Below are 26,785 nucleotides of genomic sequence, written 5' to 3' on the forward strand. Positions count from 1 at the left end.
CCCAGCTTAAACTGAATGGAAATAACACTGAGGTCTTATGGTCTTACGGCCTTTTAGGTACTCCCCTTTTTAGGAATTGTTCTTTTGGTTTTCTACAATTTTTTTAAAACTACTCTCCGCCAAAAAGTACGAAAAGTCTTGGTGTCAAAGTTAATTTTGCTCTCTCTATGTTCTACCAATTCAATGCTGTGGCTAGTGCTGGCTTTTTCAGCATTGTACTCTTGCATTCTTCCTTTTTTTCCCTTTCCTCACAAGGTTTATACTTGAATGTTCTTTTTTCTGCATGTGTGGATTATTGTAATGGTGTTACCTGGACCTACCTCAGTGCCCTGCAAATAAATTCTAACTGATCCAAAGTTAGTGTTGGTTAAAAAAAATGATTGTATCTAATCCACCCTGGCTGCTTTGCTCTGGCTTCCTGTCCGGACACAAGGTCTTACATACCAAAAGACACTCCCCTTTTTCTTAGGCGTTAAAATACATAATCTCAGTTCTAGTTTAAGATCCAGAAGTCAGTACCTCTTGGTGGTTCCTAGACTCCAGTGTCATTCTGTTTGGTGCAGGAACTTCTCAGTGGTGGTTTCCTCAAAATTGAGATCCCTTCCATTCGCCCAGCTCTAGGAGCCAAATTTGGTAAAATTTTGTAAAACCTTTTTAGACTCTTCTTTTCCCTCTTCTTTTCCCTCTTCTTATTTGCTAAACCTATTTATCTGCTCCATTGATGGCTCCTTTAGTTGAAAATTGTTTTTTTTATTGTTGGATAGAGCCAAGTTATCTATTTGGAGGAATGCCGCACAAAATAAAAGTTTTACCAATACCGTTTCCCCACCTCACAGTGAGGCATTCTATGGAGATTTGCCATTTTTTGCACTAAAAGCCACATGTTTTTGTTTTTTACCCGGTATTTTACCGGATTAAAATTTGACAGCATCGACCTGGCACTATCTGTCCAACAATCTTTTGGGGGTGTCATTTCAGCTAAACTCAGAATTGCGAAACAACGCAAACTTGTGTTTGTCGGAATTTACCTCTAAACTTTGAATCAAGGCTAAAATTTGTTAACTTTGCCCCATAAGCTGTCATTTTTCTAGTGCTACAATCTCTACTTCAAAGGTTTAAACAGATACATAGGCTCAGGAGTCAGCCTATTTATCAGCTCAATTCACCAAGTTCCTAAAAGAGCTTACAGACCTCTAAAATGAGTGCTCAATAGTTAATTTTGATATAATGCATAATTCTTACCACACAAGCGACCTTTGTCTTGGTATAACAAGCAGTGTAGAGTGGCAAAATCTAATTTAGTTCTAGCCATAAGCAAGTAAGATGGGGCCCTAATTCAGTCAGCAAGGGGTGCACATAAACAAGCTCTTAATATAGCTAAAAAAAAAAGTAGGAACGGAGAAGGTGGGAGAGCCTCTTATCCACTGCCAAGCAAAAAGATTAATGTGCCTTTTGGAAATTAATGTCCTTTGGTTCCAGGGAGGGGCTCTGTAGTATAGCGACTGATATTACAGCGAGCGACTGGGAAGCACACTTCTCTGATTTGTATGTATAGCCAGGTGAAAGTGTAACCAACCCAGTTAAATCATTGAGCACAGGACCTGTAAGACAGACATTTAGATGTCTATGGGGGGTAGAAGATAGTATTGGAGGGCTGTTTGCCACAATCTCTGTAATTAATAATGACCATAGCTTTTCTGAAATGTTTGTTGCGGAAATCTGTGCAGCCATTAGGGCATAGTTACTAATAAAGCACCAGGATTGGATAAAATTCTTGGGGACTTGTTCCGGGGTCAGGTCGACATCTAGGGAGCCTACTTTTTACCACTGTTCACAGCTTTTCTGCAAGGAGCACCGCTACCCCCGATGTGGGCCGGGGCTGAAATTGTCCCCATTTATAAAAGGGTCCCCTTGAACTCCCCATCAACTACAGACCTATTAGTCTGCTTGATAGCTCTCAAAAGCTATTTTCCGGCATATTCCTCGGCAGACCACAGCATGGAATGACAGATAATAACATCCTGTCCCCACTGCAGGCGGGATTTAGGGAGGCCATGTGTACCATTGACCAGGTATTCCGACTCCTGATGTTAATCTGGTAAACTCTCCCCCTGGGGGGAGGTCACCCCCACCTCCTCGGAGATGACTCAAGAGACTTGCCATGCTAGAAAGCCAGCTAGAAACGGTAATTATGGGCCTTAACAAAATCCTTAAGAAACTCTCCGCTTCAACGTCTATCCAACGCCCACACTCTACACCCACATTCACCAACACGAAACACTCAATTCCCCCTAAGGCTCAATGGCCCAGCTGGAACACGACACCCCTCTTGAACCAGCCACAGAGACCCAAAAGAAGAGCTGCAATGTCCATGGATTAATCTTGCCCATCTATTGCGACACATTCTCTATTGTCACCCCAAGCTCCAAGATCTAGGTCATCACTGGATTTGGAAGCGATCGCTCCCCTCCTAGAACATCAAGAGCCCCAGCCTTCCTCACCAATATCCCCAGGGCCCCGCTAGAAAAGAAATTCAATAACATTGAGATGATCAATTGCATGCTTATAAATTGCACATCGGCCACCAAACATGCAACAGAGGTGGCAGAAATCATCCTTACACATGACATAGACATCACGTTCATCACTGAAACATGGCTGAATGACTTCTCTTCCCCAACCTTCGACATGTTCGTGCCCCTGGGCTTCTTAATCATCAATAAAGACAGGAAAAAAACAGCGAGGAGGGGGCATCGCTATCATACACAAGAGCAACATCTCCGTAACGGAAACGGACTCCCTCAAAAACAACACGTTTGAATACATAACAGCTACCATTGAGACGAAGGATAACAAATCACTATACTGCCATCTCCTCTACCACCCACCTGGCAACACCACCTCATTCGGAGAACACCTTACTGACTTGGTAACTCACTGCACACTCCTTGACTCCAACAACATTATACTAGGTGACCTCAATCTACACTGGAACGAGGAAAACAACCTGTTGATCCAAACCCTGACAGATCTTCTACACAACAACAACCTCACCCAACACTGCACAGAGCAAACTCATAACAGAGGGTCAATCTTAGATGCCATCATTGCTCAAGTAGATGCAGACACCATCGACCACACCCTACCTGTTGACTGGTCAGACCACCATATCATTCTATTCCACATCAACCAATCGAGCCTTCGCCTGCCTTATACTCAGGAATCCCCCCACTGGGCAAGGAACCTAAGACAGATTTCGCTTGATAACCTGGATGATGGGTCAAGTCCACTCCTTCCCACCTCCACAGACGACGTGTCCACAACAGAACTCACCGAACACTACAACACAACAATGACCTCCATTCTGAACCAAATGGCTCCCCAGAAACAAAAAAGAGCCAGGAACATTCCATTTACATCCTGGTTCAACACTGACTTAAACTCCGAAAGAAGACAACTAGAGCTGCAGAAAGACTGGCAAAACAACCCGTCCACAATCCTCCTTGATCGACTCAAATCAGAACGCAGGAATTATAAAAAACACATCAAAAAAGTTCAAAACTCCTTCTTCTGTGATGCCCTTGACAGTGCCAAAAATCAGTCTCATCAGACCACAAACTTCCAAGCGCCCTGCATCCTCAATGCAGCCCTCCAAAGACCTTTGTAATAACTTTGCCAATTTCTTTAATGATAAAATCACCAACATTGAGCTCTCCCTGGACAGTCACAGCAGTCCCCCCCCCCCCCCTCCCAACAGAAACCCGCTCCCAAGGACAGAAGATATCACACCCAAGCACCCACCGAACAGCTGGAACTCCTTCAACCCCATCTCCGAAGCAGAGTTCATCAAAGTGATCTCCAGCTCCAAACCATTATCACACTTCTCGGACCCCATTCCTGCCCAACTGGCCAAAAAGCTCAAACTCGCCCAAGCCCCGCTCTGGACCAAGATCATTAATAGCTCCCTAAGTACCAGAGTCATGCGTGATTGTCTCAGAATCGAACAAGTCATACCACTACTAAAAAAAAACGGGTTCTGACACAAACTATCTGAATAACTTCAGACCCGTCTCCAACCTCCCATTCCAAGCTAAAATCCTGGAAAGATGTGTTCTCCTGCAACTCACCCAACAGCGATCATGAATGTAATAGATGATGTCCACAAATCTCTCGATACGAACCGTGCTGTCTACTCATACTCTTGGATCTATCTGCAGCCTTCGACACAGTTGACCACAAACTGCTCACTAAGGTACTCCAAGAAAGAGTCGGAGCAGAAGGGGTGGTCTTACAGTGGTTCACTTCCTTTCTGCAGAACCGCACCTAACAAATACAAATTTAAAAAACTCACGTCTGACCTACTCCCTGTCAGCAGGGGGGTCCCCCAAGGATCAGTTCTCTCCCCACAACTCTTCAACATCTACATGGAACCCCTCACCACCATACTCAAAAAAAGCCAACATCCCCTTCCACCTCTATGCGGATGGTACGCAGATCTATCTAGAGACCTCCTCCACTGATGACATCCAGAGACTAAATGACATTCTAAGAGAAGTCCAACACTGGTTATCCCTCAATCACCTGAAACTCAACCAAGATAAAACGAAAATCCTCCTCATTTCCAACAAAGAAGGGAACCCCCTAATCACAGAATGGCTAAAAGATATTGATGCTCTCAACTGCAATCTCACCCTGGCCGACTCTGTAAAATCTCTGGGAATCACTCTGGACCCAAAATTAGACATGGACCAACACATCAAGAACACCGCAAAGAGCGCCTTCCTAAACCTAAAACGACTCAATAAAATAAAATCCTACATCGCTCCCAACTACTTCAAACTAGCTACCTAATCCCTAGTGCTGTCCAGACTAGACTACGGCAACGCAACACTCACAGGAACAGCAAAATCTCACCTAGCTCCCCTCAGATCAACTCTTATTGCAGCAGCCAGAAGGGTCACCGGATTGAAGAAATATGATCACATCTCGCCTGCGCTCAGAGAACTAAAATGGCTCCCTATCGAAATGCGTGCCAATTTCAGAACTGCCTGCCTCACGCACAAAACCCTGCACACTGGGAAACCTGCATACTTGGCGTACAAACTCAAGAAGGCCGGCCAGTCAAGGAATCTTAGGAGTACTAGCACGCTACTCGTCACTCCCCCGAAAACGCACAAACAAAAAACCCTATCTCGATCTTTCTCAGGAAACACACCCAGAATATGGAACTCCATCCCAATCCGTATCAGGACTTAACCCCTCCTTTTTCAAATTCAAAAGGCAGCTCAAAGACCTCTACCTCAATCAGTCTCTTCCGAATGAATAGCTGCCACCTTATCGCTGAATCTTGCCCACCGCAGCTCACTGACTCGTTACTTGGTCCCCCCCCCCCCCCTCCCCGAAAGGACTTTGCCTTGACTCAATGTATATATTACTGTTATACTGTTGATCTCTGAGAGCGGACCTCGTCACGAGTCATTGCATCTAATACTGTTATATTTTATGATTTCTTTGCTATTAACTCTGTAAAGCGCTCAGATACTTTAGATTCATCACAAATCAATGCTTGTATTACTGCTTTTATTGTGTAACTTCGTCGCCACTAATGTTGTGACGCGCTCCGATACCTTCGGGTCTGGCCAGCGCTATACAAAACTCTTAAATAAATAAAATAAACCTGTACATTGTATTCGTGGACCTCAGTTCCGCCTTTGATTTAGTCCCTAGGTCAACATTATGGCGGGTGCTGCAGAAGCTGGGGGTGACAAATTATCTACAAGACATTATAGTGAGGCTGCACAACAATAACTAGGCCCAGCTTAGTTGTGGGAAGGGGATGAGCTTACAGAGCCATTTCCCGTCAGTAGAGGGGGTTAGGCAGGGCGCATACTTGCCCCACGTTATACTCACTCTACATCAATGGCCTTATAAAGCACTCAGATCATGGTGATAATGATGTCTCTAAACTGGCAGACATGAGAATTCCTGCCCTCATATTTGCAGATGATACCCTCCTCGTTTCCAAATCACCCATGACCCTTCAAACATTACAGGACCGCTTTGAAAGTTTTTGCATAGCGTGTGGCCTTGAAATATCCAAGGCCAAAACCAGATTTATGGTGGTAAACCTGAGCTGCACATTGAAATGCTTATACTGTGTAGCCACAGTAAGGTTTGTGGCAGCATCACACAAAAGTTCTGGAAAAATGGAAGGAGAGAATTAAGTGCGGCAGCTCAGCATGGAGTTGGTAAGAAAGACATACACTGATTACGCATGCTACAGCTGAGCTCCTATGCAGACTGGGCAGAAACTAAAAGAGCAAACAATATATGTAGTACAATTCTAACTCCTAAATTGCCCCACCTCTACCAGAGCACCAGAAATTCCTGCTCTTCCCAACGCCGTGAATAGGAGTCAATGATAGTCACTGAGTGAGACCCGAGGTTGACCAGCTGTGCTAGTTGAAGCGGCGAGGCTCGTGTCTGTTTAGGCTTCATCCATGCCTGCAATATAGTCATTACCTTTATATAATGCATCATCAAGTCTGCCACTATATAGACCCATCTCCAAAACGGCTGGACTTGGAAATTGCTCGCTTGATCAAATCTCTCATCACAGCTAATAATGTCTTCTTTGTGTAGGAACCTGGTTATAGGAATAACATCAGCGAAGCACTAAGTTCTTCTGTTAGGGAAAGCTGAACTGTAAAACGAAAGTATTGAATGGTGAGTGTAAAGTGTTTCAGTTCTACTTGCCTCTGTAACCTCCAAAAAAAGAAGCACAGTCTTTTATGATAACCAATACATTCTTAGTTAAAATATTCTCGTCAAAGCACTCCCTTGACTTGGACTTAGGTCAGCTATGGACTGTGACTTAGCTAGTCTCTCAATACACCGGCTCCACTAATAAAACTGAATAATCCTGGTGGCATTATGTGAATATCTCCAATCTGCAGCCAAGGAACCTATTGCCAAGAAGACAAGCATTTGCAATGCAATAGGTCTCGCATTAGTAAAAGTTTGAGCTTTTGGCGTTGCAAATAATAATGCAACACTCCTAGCTCTAATTTTAAGTAATGCGAGACCTATAGAGTGGAGTGGGGTAGAGTGAAGGGGTGTAGTATAGAATGGAGTAAAGTATTATAGAGTGGAGTGGAGTGGTGTAGCGTGGAGTGGCGTAAGGTTGAGTAAAGTGGCGTGGATTGCAGTAGAGTGGCAGAGAGTGGCATAGAATGTCGTAGAATAGACTGTCATAGAGTTGAGTGGCATAGAGTAGAGTGTCTTAAAGTGTCATACAGTGGAGTGTCAGAGTGGCATAGGTTGTTGTAGACTGGAGTGTGATAGAGAGGAGTGACGTAGAATGTTGTGGCGCAGAGTAACGTTGAGAGGAGTAAAGTAGTGTGTAGTATAGTATGTCGTTAGAGCGGCATATAGTGTTGTAGAGTAGAGTGGCGTGGCATAGAGTGGAGTAGAGTGCCGTAGAGTGAAGTGGTGCAGAGTGTGATAGAGTGGAATAAAGTAGTGTGTCGTGGAGTGGAGTGTCATAGAGTGGCATTGAGTAACAAAATTGACAGGCCTGTTTACAGAAAGCAGGCACTTCTTGTGGAAGAATACAGTAAACAGGTGCTGCTCCATGGGAGAGTGAAAGACATGCTGAACAACCTAAAACAAGTAAAGCCAGCAAATAGAAAACAAGCAAATGTGAGTTACAAACTACTAAGCCAATGGTAAGCCATGGGCGGAATACATTCTCAGGGGAGCTTTCAGAAGTTTCCCAAGAAGTCATAAGCAAGGCTTTGACCTAAAAAGAGAGTCATTGTAACTCGGGCTAGTTTCACCTTGCCTGATGCAGCGCCTTGTTTATTGATGCTCCCTAGCGGGGACTGGTTAATCAGCAACAGGAAAGAAGGATGAGAGGAGGTGTTGGGAAAGAGAGAAAGAGAGATAGGCATTAGTAGAGAGGGTTAAAAAGAGAGAGTGAACTGGAAGAGGAAGAGATAGAGAGAGGCGAGATATAGAAGACTGGAAAATAGAAACAGTGGGAAAAAAGAGAGGAGGGGGAGACCTCCTGACTGCACCTGTAATATGGGGCACAGGGACATCCCATAGAGGTTTTAGCGGCAGTGCACGCCTGGTCACAGGACGTAGCCGGATGTGCGGCTCCCAGCATTGGGATTGCCCACCAGAGTAGATGACGTGCGGAAAGGCGACCGTTTTCAATGTATTTACGTTAAATAAACGTTCTTCCTAATTATGCGCACACACTGAAGATTTATGATGAGAGATGACGTTGGAAGATGACAGTAAAGATGGGAGCTACTCACTCATTCTTTCATCGTCTGTGTTCGGTAAAATGAGTACTAATTTTGTTTGAGTATTAATGTTTGTATACACAATATTTTCCAAATATGAAGCTTGAATAAAATCGCTGCATGGAATCTAAATTATTAGGAGTAGTGATTGCACAGCCATTGTACAGGCAAATTGTCTTTAATAAGAGAACTAGTCGATGAAAACCCTCTATTGCAGGCATATATGCAGCAAAAGCCGCTTCAACATGTTTGTTTCACCTACCTCTGGGTAGACCATAGCACAACTGGCACGTGGTCCTCAGCCATAGTGCCTAGAGGCAGGAACCCGAGGACCAGGAGCAGGGAGCAGAGGGCAGCACTAGGGGCCAGCATGTCTGCGGATCAAGGCCTGAGCACGGACTGAGCCCTCAGCGCAGACCTTGGAGGCAGGACACACTGAAGGGCGTGCGAGCAGGTGGGCCCCACCAAGGCCAACGCAGCCTGGCTCGAGCCGGCCTCTCCGCCTTTATTAACACGGAGCTTGTTTTCACCGCGCGAAAACTGACTTAGCGCCGTATAAGTGACACTTTATCGCGTGCAGGCGCAAGCAATTAATATAACGTGGAAAAAAGTATCAGAAATCGCACGTATTAATCCAGCAAGACACTGTAAAGACTTAGCGCCGCAATAGCAAGCAACAGAAAAAGCGATAGTGAAAGCAATCGCCAAAGAAGCCTGTGCCAGAGCGAGCCATGTGGTTTCACTTATCGCGCCAGTGTCTGGGCACGATAATTGAAACCACATGTCTGCAATGCGCGTAATAGACACCAATAGGCCATGGGCGGAGCAATGCGCCCGCCTTTGGCCTATTGTGTGAAGTGTTAAATAAAAACACGAACGGAAAGGCCAATCGCGTAACCCAAAAGAAAAGCACACACACAAGTGTGTGCGATTTCTAGGTACGTTTTCAAACCCCCTACAAGAGGTCTCTCGCGGCGCGAGCAGGGCTGCGCACTGCAACGCTAGGCGCGAGACCTAAAAAATAACCTAAAAAACCATAACCAGCATGCCTCAAGACAGGCGGTGGTGCAGCTCTTTTTAAGGAAAGCCAATTTATATGTTAGCTAACCTATGAATTGTGCACTCCTTTCCATTCTGGCAATTCTGGCGTAATTTGTAGACGCAGAAACCACTGCTCAAGTGCATGGTTTTCTGGAAGATAATGCTCTCTTTGGTGAATCGCTGCCAGGATTCCGCTCCTGTAGGCTGACTGCAAAAGCAGTCTTGTTATTAGGATGCAGCTTCTCGAAATGTGAGGTGTGTATCGTCCTGTAGCCTTCATTCTTTTAGATCGCTGGGCTACTTTGATACAATACAGCATGGGCTGCTCCTTGCTTGCTTGGACCAGGAATTAAGAGCACAAGGCAGGAGCCTGGGTTGGCTATGACCCTTCCTAATCAATTATTTCCTGCAGGCCCAGTTAGGCAACTTAAATCAATGTAGAAATTATGTAATATTCCCCTTTGCGCTGCTTTCCAACCTCTTCGGTTTAATATCTATGTGATCCCTCTAGTACAGGTTACTGCTGTCTGCGGTCCCCAGGAGCTAATGTGCACCCTGGAGGTGACTGCCAGGTCGGGTATTAGTATGCTGATCTGATAAATATATACATATATTATACATATATGTGTGTGTACGTATGTGTGTGCGTGTATATATGTGTGTGTGTGTGTGTGTATATATATATATGTGTGTGTGTGTGTAGATGTGTGTACATATGTGTGCATATGTGTGTATGTATGTGTATATATTTGTGTGTATATATGTACGTATATATGTGTGCATATGTATGTGTGTGTGTGCATGTGTGTATATATGTGTGTGTACATGTGTATATATACGTGTACGTATATATGTGTGTGCATATGTGTATGTATATATATGTATGTATATAATTACACTGCTGCTAGCGTCTAGCAGACTGTTGAAAGGCAATTACTGCATGTAATGTATCTTTTACATTTTTTTTACTAGAAGGTTGGTCAGTACTGTTGTTTGTGCTTTGTTGTCTATATGAGTGTTTTACCGCTTTCGTTTTCTCTTTCAGACGGAGCATCTCATCAGCTGCTACTGGGGAGGGGCTGCGTCGGTAATTCAGCGGCATGACCCCAGCAGGCCTTACGCCGAGCAGTACCGCATAGACCTGCAGCAGTTCACCAACCTGTTCAAACTCGTCTCACCGTGGACCTGCAGCGGTCACACTGAAGTCTTAGCCGAAAGGACCTTCCGACTCCTTGATGACAATATGGACGGCTTCATCGAGTTCAAAGGATTTATCACCAGTCTAGGTGAGGCGGCTTGATTGTAGTGATGTGACAGAGAACTTTAGTTCAATATAGTTTAAATAACATCAGTGTAAATATACTCTTGAAAATGTATCTTATTTACCTTAATGCCTGATGTTGTGTTTTCAGTAGTGTGTTTGCATTTATGAAATGTTTGTCATGATAGGGCGTAGGAGGAATTTCCTTCTAATGAGAAGCTGACTTTCAAGCCCAGAGCGGTCAACTTTGAAGCTGGGGATCTAGGATCGAGTCTGGCATGGGCTCAAGCACCCTGTCATTCTAGGCAAATCACTTAATATCTCCATGCCTAAAAAAACAAGCATTTGCAATGCAATAGGTCTCACATTTGCAAGAGTTTAAGCTATTGGCATTGTGAATGATAATGCCTTTTATTTATCTGTCTTTATAATTAACACAAAAATAAAAGGAATTTCATTTACAATGCCAATAGCTCAAACTCTTGTAAATGCGAGACCTATTTATTTTCAAAGAAGCAGCCCCCAATGTCCCGAGATGCTTGGAACGTGAAAGCCCGCATGGCGAGCTGAATGTTGCTTCAAAGTATGTCATGTTTACAGTAGCAGAAACTCACTTAAGAAAATAGTGGTCAAAGACTAAGTAAGACATACCGTGTAACAACAGAAGTAAAAGGACCAGTCCTCATGGAAGGTTACAAATTATAACAAAGCGGTACTAAGGAGGGACTAACAAGCATATTAACAAATCAGAAGGCAGCATTTACATAGGACAATGACAAATACGGGCGGAGATGGGCAGAGCTTCAAGTCCATACCTGAATACAGCATGCCTCGCATAGCAGCGCATGCGCTGCCAAGGCTCGACCTAAAAATGAATGTTGTCCCTCTGTAATGCAACTGGTGCTCTTGTAAAGCGCTGATACCTTTGGTTCTAGTTCGCGCCATATAAAACTGCAAAAATATATATATATTTCTGTGTATAGGCTCCAATGGCATGTTTGTTCAACTTATGCAGTGATGCTACACAAGGTTATTTTAGTGTCTATCTAGTGCTGGGACTGTATGTGCCTCAGCCAAAGTCTCTGGTGGGCAGAAGGGTGTGTGGAGGAAAGCTACTGTAATTTCATATTTATGGGACCTGAAGATAAAAATAAATGCTTGCGTATGCCAGCCCCGTCATACTTCCTGTCCACCGAAACAATTTTCGGACAGATTTACAGTTAGTTGCACACCAGGGTGACACTTGTGTATGCAAACAGTATCATTTACACTTGAAAATTCACAAAACTTGCATTATGGATTTACTGATGAAAAATTGCAGCTGTAAGGCAAAAATGTAAGTTCAAGTAAATGTCTTTACAGGGACGGGTTGGGGAATTTCAGGGTGGCGATACCTCCAAAATGTGGGGAACATGGACATATTCACGAGTTTGTGGTATTCCCAAGACTTTTTGTAGATATTTTTGCATTCTGAAAATTGGGCCAGATTTACTCCGGCAAAGGACCGAAATAATGGTTTTAAGGGTTGGGAAGGGATACCCCAAAAGATGTGGGGTTTAGAGGGGTTTCTACATGAGGGGAAAATATCTTCCCTGTGGAGAAACAAAAAAGTGAAACATTGCAAATGCACTGATATTTTTCATTTGCACATTTGAAAATATATACTTGCAATATTTCTGAATGCGTACATGTTTAGGCATCTAACTCCTAGGATTCTGTGAAAATTCGTCAGAAAATTGCTTCAAAGGTGGATCCTATGGAAGCAATTTTCACACTTTGTGTAAATTACGCCACCTGTTCTTTGGGAGCAAACTTTATGTCCTGTCTGAGGCTGAAGGGTTTGGTAAGTATACACGTCCCATGAATAACTTGTTCGCCTTTGCAAAATGCTGTTGTTCGTCTCCTTTGCTGATTTTACCATTGTGGCGGAGGTGTGGGACAATATAGGAAAGCTTATGGAGCTCTGGCAACCCAGATCCACTTGGACTAAGTATACCGGCGAAAATCCTGGTTAAAAAAACTGCTGGGCAAATACTTTGCTACCAATCATTAGTGAAAGACTAGAGACACTATTCTACCAATTTTTTGTTTTTATTGATCACAAAATGTGAATGTTGCCTATAACGCCATCCCCGACGTCAACCTTGGCCTGCTGTGTCTGCAATTCCAGTTTACAGACCACCACTGATGTACCCCATGCATCCTCAATCCAAATTTCTTTGCGCTCTCCCACTGATTTGGTCCCCCGGCTAATCGTCTTTGTCGTGAATCTGCTCCATCTTGCAGCTTATGACATCAGTACCAGATTTTAATTCAGCTGTCATGGCCAAAATATCTGTTTCTACTGTTGTCTGTCCTCCTGCTTTGTTATCACAGTCATTTGGTATGTGAACAAAGCTATTTCCATTTGGAAATAAAGCCTTTCATATCAGTTTGTCCGCTTTCTCAATAATTCCACTTGTGCCTGCCCAGCAGTAATTTTACTGCTCAGAGTTTATCTTGCGTCGTAATTTTATGGCTGATGTTCCAACACTGGTCAAGAAACATATAGGTAGAAAGGTCCAGCAATTCAAGTATATATCCACTTGTAGTGCACTAACATATCTTTCCCACAAATAAGTATCGGTACTGGACACCAAGTTTCCATATTCAGGATCAGTCATTCCAAACTAGGCTTCATGCTCAGTGAATATGGGGACCAGTCCCTGCATGAGTTGTCCAGTATCTAGAAACTCTGGGGTAGCCAGAGGGCAAGCTGACTATCAGTGAAACTGAAGTCCACTTGCCTCCAAGATGTGACCTGTTGCCCAACTATTGCAGCTGCTCACTTCCTCCACCTCTACATGAGCTTCTCTGCCAACAAGTCCGCCATTAGTACTGTCTCCTTGCTGAGTTAGATTCAGATGTGGACACTCCTCCCTCCTTCTTGCGATGCTGCCTGAACACACGCATACCTACTTCTGCCCTAGGGATGGGTCAATTCTGAGAGCCACCAGTATATGCAGGTGTGGAATTTTTCTGTGCACGGTCTCTCCTGCAGCTCTTCCACACTAGAGGGATCACCAACCACGATCTCACTCCAGACCATGGTGTTTCCAACACTAAGCCCCTAAGGCTCACGTTCAAGCTACTACAGTGCTTAAAGTGCTGATTTAATCTCTTAGATAGTCTGAGGCAATCTTGAGGCCAGTCGCATGAATTGTTGGTTGATTCTTTCAGAATGTACTGGAGACTTTTGGGCTTTAACTGAGCCATGCAACAAAGCTCAAAGAAGAGCTACCACTTGGCTCATGGCTTGCCAGTGCACCATTCTTTTTATTTTTTTAAAGTCATGATATGTTATGTTATATTGATTTGTATAGCACACTAATCACCCAAAGATGGTATCCAGGCTCTTGTGTAGGTGTGAGGTCCCCAAGGTGCTTATACGAAGAGCCAGGTCTTCAACTTCTTACGGAACTCAAAAAGTGAGGAGGAGGCTCTGATGTGTTGAGGGAGATCATTCCATGTCTTGGGTGCGATGTAGGAGACTGAGTGACCTCCAGTTTTGCTTTTGCGGATGTGGGGAATGTGTGCGAGTGAGGCAGAGCATAGGTCTCCGGTGGGTTGGTGAAGGTTCCTGTTACTGCAGAGATGTAGCCACCTTTGTAATTTGAAAGCGGCCAAGGTCAAAAGAATTAACTTCCTATAGATGCATTTTGGGGAGTATGCATTTGTTCAGCAGCTAGTTGAAGGAAGTGCTGTCTGAGGCTTTTCAAAATCAGATGCATGTGAAGGCGAGAAGAGAAAATCAAATCCTTTAGAGTCTTTCAGAAGATCCTCAAATAGGCATGGCAAATTTGAACCCAAGTCTGTCAAGGTCCAGGACTGCCAGCCATCTTGTTTTTGGACTTCCAGCCATCGGTATCAGTGCTGCTGTCTATGCCATGCCCCCTCTCAGACCATGCTGGATGTGTCACTTTCTTTCAGTTTAGGAATCTTTGATGTTGGACATTGAGTCCTAAAACCATGCAGTCAAGCTATACCATAACATTTAGGACCGAACAGCTAGGGTCCGGTGTAAAGACTATTCATTATTCCAAGAATCACACCAAATAGATGGCTATTCTTGGGGATATTTAGGAACTGGTTCATAAGCAAGTTGTGGCAGTGGAGAGGGTGGACACGGTGTGTATTTAGCAGTAAATGCAGCGTCTAATTTAAGACTTCAACCTTCTCAAAATGGATGTCAAAACTATCCATTTAAAGATACAAATGTTGCAGAGAACAGCTACTCTACTTTCATGGCATTTTCTGGCATCTGTAAATCTGCAGAACACGTGTCTCCATACCCCTATTCATCATGGACATCTGCAACTTCTGAGACTTTGAATATGAGGGACTCATTGATAGTGTCCCCTTGATCTGGTGTCCCCTTCTCCCTGTAATTGTCTCCCCGTTTTGCCTGCTGTACCCGCGTTTGTGTCCCCCCTCGCTCCCCCTTTTGCCTTATGTGCCCCCCCTCGCCCTCCGCTTCCTGCCGCTGCTCCCTGCGGCCCCACCCCCCCGCCGTTCCCATTCGCCACCCCGCTCCCGCCTCCCAGCTGCTCCTCCCTCCCTCAGCCCCTCATATGGAGGCCGCCCGGCAAACGCGCAGCAGACGCGCGCAGCGGGAGCGCCGATTGTGCGCCGAAGGCGCGCCAAAGGCAAGCCCGTCTGCGCCCGTCCGTGCCTGGACCGCGCCCAGCGCCAGACCCCCTGGCCCCTGCAGATGCCAGCCCACCCGCCGGACCTATGACGCCGCCACCCTCATCGGACTCAACACCGGCCGGATCCCCGGCTGCTACCGATCCACCCCAAGACGCACCCACGGACCCTTCACCTGCCAATCCTGCAAGTTCTCCTGCATCCGGACCTGTACCGCACCCGCCAAGCCGAGCACCAGCAGCAACCACCTGAAGTGCATCCTGCTCAACACCCGCTCCGTCCACAGACACGCCGTGGAACTCTGGAACCTGCTCGACACCACATCTCCAGACGTCGCCTTCCTCACGGAAACATGGATGAACGCCTCCTCAGCACCCGACATCGCCATCGCCATCCCGGACGGATACAGGATCACCCGGAGGGACCGCGTCAACCAGACAGGAGGAGGCATCACCATCGTCCACAAGAACACCATCCGCATCACGACCAACTCCGACGACACCCTCACAGCCGCCGAACATCTTCACTTCCAGATACACACCGACCCCAAGACCACACTCAGAGGCACCCTCATCTACAGACCCCCAGGACCCCGCACTCAATTCAGCGAAGACATCGCAGACTTCATCAGCCCACACGCCCTCCCCTCCGCTGACTACATCCTCCTAGGGGACCTCAAATTCCACCTGGAGAACAACAACGACAACAACACCACCACCCTGCTGGACAACCTCGCCAACCTCGGACTCAAGCAACTGGTGAACACCCCCACCCACTACGCCGGACACACGCTTGACCCAGTCTTCTCCTCCAGCAAGTACATCTCCTTCAGCCACTCCACCAGACTCCACTGGACAAACCACAGCTGCGTCCACTTCAGCTTCAGAAGAACCACGACTCACCACCACCCGCAACAGGTTCCCCGCAGGAGCTGGAACAAGATCACCACCGACCAGCTCACCATATCACTGAGCCAGAACCCTCCCGCCAGCCCAACGGACCCCAACCAAGCAGCCAACAACCTCACACGGTGGATCACCAACTGCGCTGACGACCTCGCACCTCTGAAAAACCATCCCAGCAGGCCCGGCAGCAAGAAATCCTCCTGGTTCAACGACGACCTCAAGAACTCCAATAAGAGCTGCTGTACTTTTGAGGAAGCCTGGCGAAAAAACCCGACTACAGACAACATGACCGCCCTCAAGCACGCCTCCCACAAACACCACCAGCTGATCCACACCACCAAGAGGACAGCATTCAAGGAATGACTAGACAACAACGCACACAACAGCAAGGAACTCTTCAGCATCGTCAAAGAGCTCAACAACCCCAGCGCCGGAAACAACGACATCACTCCCTCACAAGACCTCTGCGACTCACTCGCCTCGTTCTTTCACCGCAAGATCGCCGAGATACACAACAGCTTCAGCGCACAGACCACGCACCCAACCACTGAACCGACGCCCCCCACCACCACCCTCCGCGCCTGGACCCCGGTCAGCACCGAAGACACCATCCACACGATGAACACCATCCACTCCGGATCACCAACCGACCCATGCCCCCACCACGTCTTCAACAAGGCCGACTCCGTCATCGCACCCCAACTCCGGGACATCATCAACTGCTCCTTCAACTCCGCCACCTTCCCGGAGAGCTGGAAGCATGCCGAACTCGGCGCCCTCCTGAAGAAACCATCAGCAGACCCCACCGACCTCAAGAACTACCGCCCCATCTCGCTCCTCCCTTTTCCTGCCAAAGTCATCAAGAAGACCGTCAACAGTCAGCTTGCCGCCTTCCTCGAGACGAACGGATCCCTCGACCACTCGCAGTCCGGCTTCCGAGCCAACCACAGCACCGAGACCGCCCTCATCGCAGCCACTGACGACATCCGAGCCCTGCTCGACAACGGGGAAACAGCGGCCCTCATCCTCCTGGACCTCTCCGCAGCGTTCGATACTGTCTGCCACCGCACCCTAGTACAGCGCCTCAGCAACATCGGAATCCCAAGAGAAGGCACTAGATTGGATCATCTCGTTCCTCGCCGGAAGAACCCAGAGTCCGCCACCCCCCGTTCAGATCAGAGGCCACCGAAGTCATCTGCGGCGTACCACAAGGATCATCACTCAGCCCCACCCTCTTCAACGTCTACATGAGCCCCCTCGCAGCCATCGCACGCCAACACAACCTCAACATCATCTCCTACGCCGACGACACCCAGCTGATCCTCTCCCTCACCAACGACACAGCCACCGCCAGAACCAACCTACACGAAGGGATGAAAGACGTAGCCGAGTGGATGATGAACAGCCGCCTGAAACTGAACTCACACAAGACTGAAGTCCTCATCCTTGGATCATCACCCTCTGCCTGGGAGGACTCCTGGTGGCCCACTGCCCTGGGCAGGGCACCCAAACCTACGGATCACGCACGCAACCTGGGCTTCATCCTGGACTCCTCCCTCTCGATGACCAGACAAGTCAACGCCGTCTCATCATCATGCTTCAACATCCTATGCATGCTCCGAAAGATCTTCCGATGGATCCCCACCGAAACCAGGGAAACGGTCACCCAGGCCCTCGTCACCAGCCGACTGGACTACGGAAACACCCTCTACACCGGAACCACAGCCAAACTACAGAAAAGACTCCAACGCATCCAGAACGCCTCCGCACGACTCATCCTGGACATCCCCCGACACAGCCACATCTCCGGACACCTGAGAGACCTGCACTGGCTCCCCATCAGCTAGAGAATCGCGTTCCGACTCCTCACCCACGCACACAAGGCCCTCCACGACCTGGGCCCCAGGTACCTCAACAACCGCCTGACCTTCTACACTCCCACCCGCCAGCTACGATCGACCAGCCACGCCCTCGCCGCCGTTCCACGCATTCGAAGAGCCACCATGGGAGGAAGATCCTTCTCCTACCTGGCAGCCAAGACTTGGAACTCCCTCCCCATCCACCTCCGTCTGACCCAAGACCACCTCTCCTTCAGGAAGCAACTCAAGACCTGGCTGTTCGAGCAGTAGCGGACTCCCCTCCCCCTAGCGCCTTGAGACCCTCCGGGTGAGTAGCGCGCTATACAAATTTCTTGATTGATAGTTGTGTTTTCTTTCACTTTTGGCCTGAAATTATTCCCATGGGTATTTCCTAAGATGCTAGCTCTTTCGGCGGCTGATCTCTACAAATAGGATATTGGTCTTCACTCACAACTCGACAGTTGGTTGATCCGTGCTTCATTCACAGCCCATGGACTTGAGTCCCTGATGGTCTTGTTTCACCGCAGACCCTGTTTCATCTTCATCCTTTAAGCACGTGTGCCTGCCTCCCGACTCTCGCCTCCCTTAAATTTGGTGTGATTTTCCTGGTCTGTGCAGATGTTAATACCCCCAGACAGTGGAGTCTCCAGACTGTTCCTTGAGCCAGTATTTCTGATTACAAATCTCAGCAGCCCATTTGGGGGGACTGCCTTGGAGGAGACGTCAGTTCAGGGTTTCTGCCTAGAGCCTTCATACTCTAATTGGAGGAGATTGTTGCTAATAGTCAAAGCTCTGCTTCAGGATCCAGTGATCTTGGTGAGAACTGAAAACACGGTCACTTAGGCTCAGGTACACAAATAGTCGGGAACCGGATCCAGGCCCTTAATGAAGTTAGCGATTCAGATAGGAACCTGGGCGGAGACATTTCTGAGGGCCCTACATAAACTATTGTCTAGGGAGCGGATAGTGTAAGAACACATAAATTGGGCAAGGAGTTCCCTTTATGTAGGGAGGTTAATTTAATCACTGTCTCATTTGATGAGATCTTCGGGGGTTCAGTTCTTCTCAGATGGCCTGATTTTTGGATCAGGCCAGTGTATGCTTCCTTGTTTCCTACCCTGGTTGCTGCCTTGACCTCCATCTGTCATCCCCTTCGGCTCTATACCATTACTGTGATCCCTCAGTTATGGTCTTGGATTCCCTTTGCACAAGTCAGTGTCACAGGGGTGGGCCTGCTTTGGCCTCAGCGTGGGCTTGTTCCTGCTTTCGCCTGCTCCCAATTGGAGCTCCGGTCCATCCTTCTTGCCACGCAGCTTGGACACGCCTAGTGGATGGACCAATCCCATGAGAGCCCTCCCTTTTGTGAGTCCACGTCTCTCCCTTTACTGACTGCAGCTCTCAGTTGGGAGGGTGAGGGGTCTCTGGGCTTATGTTTGGGGTTGGTGCAGACCTGCGTTCCCTATATATGGAAATGTATACTTCGGTTTGGTCAGGAATGGATTTAAATCGAGACTCAATGGCCCCCATTCACCAAGCAGGTTTAAGTTTGGCTCGCAGGTGGAAATGGCCCTTTTCGGAATCCAAAACCACATTGTCCGTTCATAAAAGGTGCTTTTACACCGATCAAGGGATTTACTCACACAAAGGTTTCCTTGTTTTTTTTATCTCACAGGTTTGTTTGATTTTGATAACGGCGGAATGTCTTGATGCTCGAAAGGACTGTGCCGTGGCTGAGTTTTTTGTGTGTTTGTGAACGAGCACTCTCGCGCCGGGCTCTGTGAGGGTGCGGTGGCGCCAGGCTCCAGGACTCTAGAAATCGATAGCCATCTGCACATTTAAGGGCCAGCGTTTCAGCCGTTTATCAGCGGACTGTTCCTTCAAGCCCCGGAGTGCGGGCGGCATGTTTAGTGCACTGCAGCGCCGAGTGTGCGAAATATAAATACATAGGAGCTATTATTAGCCACGCTCGCGGACGCCACGTGCCTGTTAGAGTGCACTGCCTGTGTTTAATACTTGTAGCTTACAGTAGACTAAGTGGCAAAGCCAAGACATTTGTACAGACCCTGCTGAACCGATGTCTACACCACGGGGGCCGTTCAGGCTAGTGCGAATCCGGAGGGCTCAACGGTGCCCCCTGGAGGGTGTGAGAGGTAAGGGAGCTTTAAAATGTTGCAGGCCTCGTTCCAGCTGGGCTCCATCAATGGAAAGTTCACCTTGCTCTACCAAGAGGGTAATCTTGGTCGCCTCAGAGTGTCATCTAAATAAATGTAAGGGACTTCTTGCGTTTATTTCCAGTGACTATTATGACTGACTGATGAGACCACCCCCGACTAAGATGTAAAGAGCGCCTGGCTTCCAGAGCTATGTATACCCGTGGTGTTTATGACACCCAAATTGGATGTATGTGAATCAGAGGTGTGCGCTGCACGGCTCGGTTTTGTGATGGGAAAATGTTTATTTCTGTGCGTTAAACTGACCCCTTGGTGCTGGGAATCCGAACAGGCCGAGGTTGCATTGGAGAATGTTTTATTTGCAGCTCCATTCGAGAGATTCCTTCGGATTGTACTCCGACCATGTTTAGAGCGGAGTTTGGCATATGCGGGTCATCCAGCAAAAAGCGACGGGTGTCCTGCCCGCCCTGTTTAGAATGCAGTCATGTCTAGGCGACGGGACAGCTGCCACCTCGTGGCAGGTGTCCTGTATCAACCAAGATGTAAACGAGGACTCCTTTTCGCTCTGCGGGTGGTATGTTCCACCCAGCAAGTATATATGATTGGAGTGGAGGCGGGGCCACCGGTGGGAGTGCAAGTGGAAGGCGTAAAGGGTGGAGGGCGGGGGGCGAAGGGCCGGACAGTGGTGTTCTGTGTGACTTTACACCTCTTGCTTTTTTAAATCCTTTCACTTTCAGAACCCCTTGTGTGTCTTGTTTAACCCGTGGTTGACATGGTGTGTACATGACGTCACGGTTGACAGCCGTTTAATGTTTTTTTAATGCTCATGTGGCCCGTGCATGCAGTATCCCTACAGAGTTCACTTATCGTTTGACAAAAATGTCACAGCCACTACATCGACGTAACCATACATCAGTGTAACCACTAAATTGCATGGTGCGTAGATGTGTCGGCAAATATATATACTTATGCTACGATGTGGTGGGCACTGTCGTGGATGTGGTATTTTTTTAGATCGATTTTGTCGATAGTCAGCACATGAGGTCCACCACTCGGTCTCATTCACACTGATGCACTGCGCCTCAGTCTGCAAAATGTGAACCCGGGTGACGTATTTATACCCTTTCCACTTGTGCAATGCTCGTGATAGTGTTGCTTTCGGCTCCCAAATCCAGACCAATAAAATCGTGTATTGTTGTGAGTAAATGTTTACTCGTCTGAACAGGATAATGCATTTTCCATGTTTAAGGCAAGCAACGCGAATAGCACGTTCGGGGCCTCTGGACGGTAAAAGAGGGTTAAAAAGCTGCAGGCCGCGGCGCTTCCAGACGCCCCACTGTGTCCGCTTCCTCGGGCTCTGCATGAAGCCGACCCTGCCCGTGGAAAGCATAAACCCCTTCTATTTTCAGGCGCAGAGCGCTTGTTGTTAGATTAATAATAGCCACAGCCTTCACGTACCCAAGTAATGCTATTTCATGCCACATTGAGTAAGGCCTGGTATGAACACGAGTCAATCACAGGCTGTCAAGAGAACCTTTGTTCTCAATTAGTGACGCACATAAAATAATGCAATATTGATGACATATTGTCACAGGCTCGTATATCCGAAGTGCTGCTGACTGTTGCCTCTGCTTGTTTGTCTGTTTTTCATTCGATCTCCGAGGGGTGCAAAATTAAATGGGTTCATTCGATTTTAACCTGTGTCTGATGCCAGGGACTGACTGGCTTTTAACTCACTCCGCTCTCATCATACCATATATTTCTTGTTCATCAGAGGCATGGTCTTCTCCCACGCCCACACATGTATGTATGTATCTATGTATGTTTGTATGCAGTGTTACGTTGCTCTATTTTCCTTTCTGATTACTTTTTTTTTATGTTTGCAGATACGATGTACCACGGGGAAATGAGTGAGAAAATAAAACTACTCTTTAGACTGCATATACCCCCAGGTAAAATTATTTTAAACACGTTTTTTTTCATGTATTAGTAGTCAGTATTACACAGCAGATTCTTTCATCTTCAAGTAAGCAATAAAAAAAGGATTTTGTCGTAGCCTGATCACATGAATAAAAGTTAGGATCATTAAGACTAAGGGCTTGATTTAATTTTTGGCGGTTGGTGTAGTCCCCATTGGCCTGGCGGAGGGCTGATTTTCATATGGCCATGTCTGAACTGGGGTGGCGTGGTGAGCAAAATAACGATGGATTAAACCAAGATCTGTGACTGGGGGTGAATGTTTTGCCAATGTGCAACATTCCGTCCATCATCTTGTGTGTTTTGCTGTTCGCCCTATGTGGGAAGGGTATGCCCAGACGTGGGTCCCGTGCTCACTACGCCACTGGAGTCAAGCTATCCTGGCTGAAGAGGGGTGAAACCCTGAAACCAGTCCTAGGATGCTTGATTCCGGTCCAGGGAAGACATGGCTTGGCAGTTCGGGCTGGACTGTTCCCATGAGGCACAGGGTCAAGACTGATTTGCATATGGCCATGTCTGAACTGGGGTGGCGTGGTGAGCAAAATAACGATGGATTAAACCCAGATCTGTGACTGGGGGTGAATGTTTTGCCAATGTGCAACATTCCGTCCATCATCTTGTGTGTTTTGCTGTTCGCCCTATGTGGGAAGTGTATGCCCAGACGTGGGTCCCGTGCTCACTACGCCACTGGAGTCAAGCTATCCTGGCTGAAGAGGGGTGAAACCCCGAAACCGGTCCTAGGATGCTTGATTCCGGTCCAGGGAAGACATGGCTTGGCAGTTCGGGCTGGACTGTTCCCATGAGGCACAGGGTCAAGACTGATTTGCATATGGCCATGGCTGAACTGGGGTGGCGTGGTGAGCAAAATAACAATAGATTAAACCCAGATCTGTGACTGGGGGTGAATGTTTTGCCAATGTGCAACATTCCGTCCTTCATCTTGTGTGTTTTGGAGGACTTTGTCTGCCAGGCCGTGACTTCTCCGTCCGCCAAATTTATAAATGACCGCGTAGCAGGCAGTCATTTATAAAGGCATTGGTACAGCATTTTTTTGTGTTCCTGTGTTTGTTACAGTAAGCCCTGTAACAAACGGTAGTCTTTTTTTCATTTCAAAAAGAAAATCCCGAAACAGGATTTTCTTTTTGTAAAGAAAAAAAATAATGCTTCCCTTGCCATTGGAGGCTTATCCATGGTGGAGGGAGCATTAAAATGTTTTACTGAGGAACAGTAAAAAATGACTAAGTTTGTCCATTCAAATTGGGCGGGCTGACATGTAGTCATTACTCCAACGGCCCTTACTTCCCAGGGCCATCGGAGGGTATTAATCACGGTGGAGACCGAGTAGTCTCCGCCATGATTAACCCAAAGGTCTGCTGCATCTATATTTGGTGGGGGACCGTATTGAGCTCTGGACTGGGAACCCAAAGTAGCCCTGGCAAATTTTGTCAGACCAGCCTCCATACGATACATGGCGATCGTGTGCAGAAAGCGAGCCTGACCACTACAAGTGGGCCTGGGGATTCTCCCCCCAAGAAAATTTGGGCAAAAATAGCAAAAATTATGCATTCTGCAACACATTTTTCATTATATATTCAATTGTATTCGTTTTTAAAGCATAGTAAATGATGACCTTACTTTGCACTAGGATACAGCAATCTTTATTGGGGCTCTTGAATGATTCCTTACTATCACCCTCCAACAGTGCCCCCCATCTCTCTATAGCCCCTCTCTGACATGTATTTAATTTGTTTTATAGCGCCTCTTATACAAGTGTAGCATATCAGAGCATTTTACATCATAAACCAATACAGAGACAATAAATCGTATGTGTGAAAATCAGCGTATAGAAAATGTTACTTAAGACAAAGGCAGTGGCGTAACAATAGCCCCCACTGCCCCTGCGGTGAGGTGGGGGTCTAACTTCAGGGGAGACATAGGGTTGGATTTACTGACTATCCTTCGGATGCAGATGCGGAAGTTGCGCGGTCGGAGTAGAGTGCCGAGTGCTGGGGGCGGCAGTGAAGCAACGGAGCAGCAGTGTGGGAAACTGGGCCTCGGGACCCCACCGCGGCGAGAAACAGTGTTCCGCGGCCCCTGTGGCTGCAGCTTGCAACTCCTAACCCTGTATGCCAGTCACCCAGCAAACCCTACAGGCAGCCGTGAGCCGAGCCTAGTCCGCCACAACAGCCCGCCATAACAAGCCGCAGTAAGTTGTAAGCAGAAGCGCAGTGCCGCGCTTGCCCCACCCACCCACAACCTACGGCCAGAACACAGGGGGGCACTGGAGGGTTGGGCGGGTCCGGAAAGCGAGACAAGTGCATGGGCTGTAGCCAGCTGTTGCCAAGAGTGTGCCCCTGGGAGGACCTGTAGAGGCGGCCAGGCTAGTGCCAGGTGCGGCTTGTGGGTGGATTCCAGGTGTGCCCTGCTCATTCCTGGGCTGGCCCAAAACATCCCTTGGGACCCGGCGATTTTTTTTCCCTCATTCCTCTGGAAGGAACCTTAAGGAGCTCCAGCCAAACTGCCTGCCCCGCTCCTAAGGTGAAATAGCGGAGATTTATTACACCAATGAGTGCTCTCCACACATTTATAATGGGAGGGGCATTAGAAGGAGGATTATGAATGCAAGATTTGATATTCCTTTTAATAACTTGGCTGCTGCAAATCCACTCTAATCCCTCTTGGAGGAGCACACTGTAGTGTGTTGAGTCAGATGGGTTTTGTTTATAGTGGGATTATTTGGGACTTGAACTCTGAACGGACAGCTTGAGTTGAACAAGGCCTCTCCTAGTTCACTCTTTTCTGGGTCCCATTATTTACAAGGTGAGTGGTGAGATATTCGAGATTGTTCTGGGCAACCACCTTTATAATGCCTCTATTCCCCCGAACCCTGCCCCCCCCCCCCCCACCAAAAAAACCTGCCATCCGTCACCCCCGAGTGTATTGTTCACTTTTTCCGATATCTCTTCGAGAAAATGAGAGATTTTGAATAAATGTGCATCTTGGAACAAGGACTTTATAACTTTTCTCCCTTTCTCTCACGCACTCCTTGACTAGGATTCCGCTCTACACCCTCTTAGCCTGTTTTATGGGTTCCTGAGTTGTTCAGCCTCCCAGCCCTCGTTGCACCATTGTACTGTACCAGGGTACATATGGAATAGAGGGATTATCTGAGTTCCCTATTCTGTAAAATCCTCCCTGTACCCACATGCAGCCTCATTATCTTCCTCCCAGGATCTTGGGCTGTGCGATCAGAGATGCCACGGAGGGTGAAACAGGAAGAAATGTGGCGCGAAAGAGGAAACTGGTAGCACACAATTTTATAGTCCTCCACAAATGAAAGGCGTTTGCCACGTTTAGCTCTAATTCCTCACTGTTGGGGACATTGGATGTAAACATTTGAATACATAGGCTTTTTTTTTAGCTTCAACATTCAATTATAATAAAAAACAATGATATTTCCTCTCCTGCAACAGGGGTTAGAGCTGCATTACAATGGACAAGCGACTGTGCACGTGTTAAAATGGGGCCCTGCCTCGCTTAAAAGCCACCTGAAGTCTTGCGTAGTCTTTGTTGACGCATCCTTGTTAACTTGTATTTAAGAGACTGTTAATTTTGTTGTATTGACTTTCCATCCCGTTCCTTATTTCCGGTTCTTTGATTTCCGGCCTACAACGGCCCAACGGGCTGTCACGAAACCAGTGGCTAGAGGCTGTTGTCTTTAAAAAGTGGAGCAGTGGCCGTGACACACGAGGGTGCTTGATATACCTCGCTGCGCATGAAATGCAGCGGATGCCCGTTTATACCAGACTTTACGAGACCCCTATTGGTCGCGCAGGGATGGCCAGCTTCGAAAGAAGGCACAACCCTGACGCCCGCGTCATCAAAGCGCAGCAATGTCTACACACTCACGGCCACTGTAGTTGGACACCAAGACAATTGTTCTTGAAGTTTCACTACGAATATTTTATTCGAAGTTTGATGTGTCTTACTAGTGCAATAGAAGGAAGTATGTAATATACGTTGAGTGAATGGTCAAACAATGCATCAGCTGAAAATAAAATCAAAGCTATCACTTTTGCATTTAATAAAATTAATAATAAGATATTTGATTACATATTTGTGACGACATTTGAGCAAAAATATTCTCTAATATTTTGATTTAGTTTGTCTTTTTGAAAAATGGAAGTATAGGTTGATAATGCACTTTCTGTTTATAGCACAGTGGGTTTGCTAGAACGGCTGTATACTATAGTAACTTCTTTTTCCATAGCCCCTCATGCCACTTCTAAGCACTGGATAGGATGTTGCTCAGTGTAACAGTACTCAAGTCATTGGCCTTGGATCACTGGACGGCTGAGCTGGTCTCTCCTGATTTGCGACCGTAAATCACATTAAAAGTCGGCAGCCAGCATTAGCTGGCTGTGCCCTCTTGCCGAGATGCTTTGCTGTTTGATGCTGCCTTTTCCCAGACAACATAGCCTTTTGTTTCATAACACTGTTGTGGGCTGGAGTCTTTCCACTGACTGCTATACAAAGTTCAATCCTAGCCACATTTTCCTATCATTTTTTAATG

At 47.1% G+C, this 26,785-nt stretch overlaps 1 protein-coding gene across 2 annotated transcripts in view; it reads left to right on the forward strand.

Moving 5' to 3' along the window:
* Positions 1 to 26,785, forward strand: part of TBC1D8 (TBC1 domain family member 8) — a 415,888-nt gene that overhangs the window by 367,850 nt on the left and 21,253 nt on the right. For both annotated transcript variants that reach the window (XM_085622761.1, XM_085622760.1), the window contains exons 16-17: positions 10,399 to 10,639; positions 22,122 to 22,187. In XM_085622761.1, coding sequence (XP_085478887.1) covers positions 10,399 to 10,639; positions 22,122 to 22,187 — 307 coding nt within the window. The remainder of the gene's footprint in view (positions 1 to 10,398; positions 10,640 to 22,121; positions 22,188 to 26,785) is intronic.

The sequence above is a fragment of the Triturus cristatus genome, chromosome 8 (assembly GCF_964204655.1).
Source record: "Triturus cristatus chromosome 8, aTriCri1.1, whole genome shotgun sequence".
NCBI lineage: Eukaryota > Metazoa > Chordata > Amphibia > Caudata > Salamandridae > Triturus > Triturus cristatus.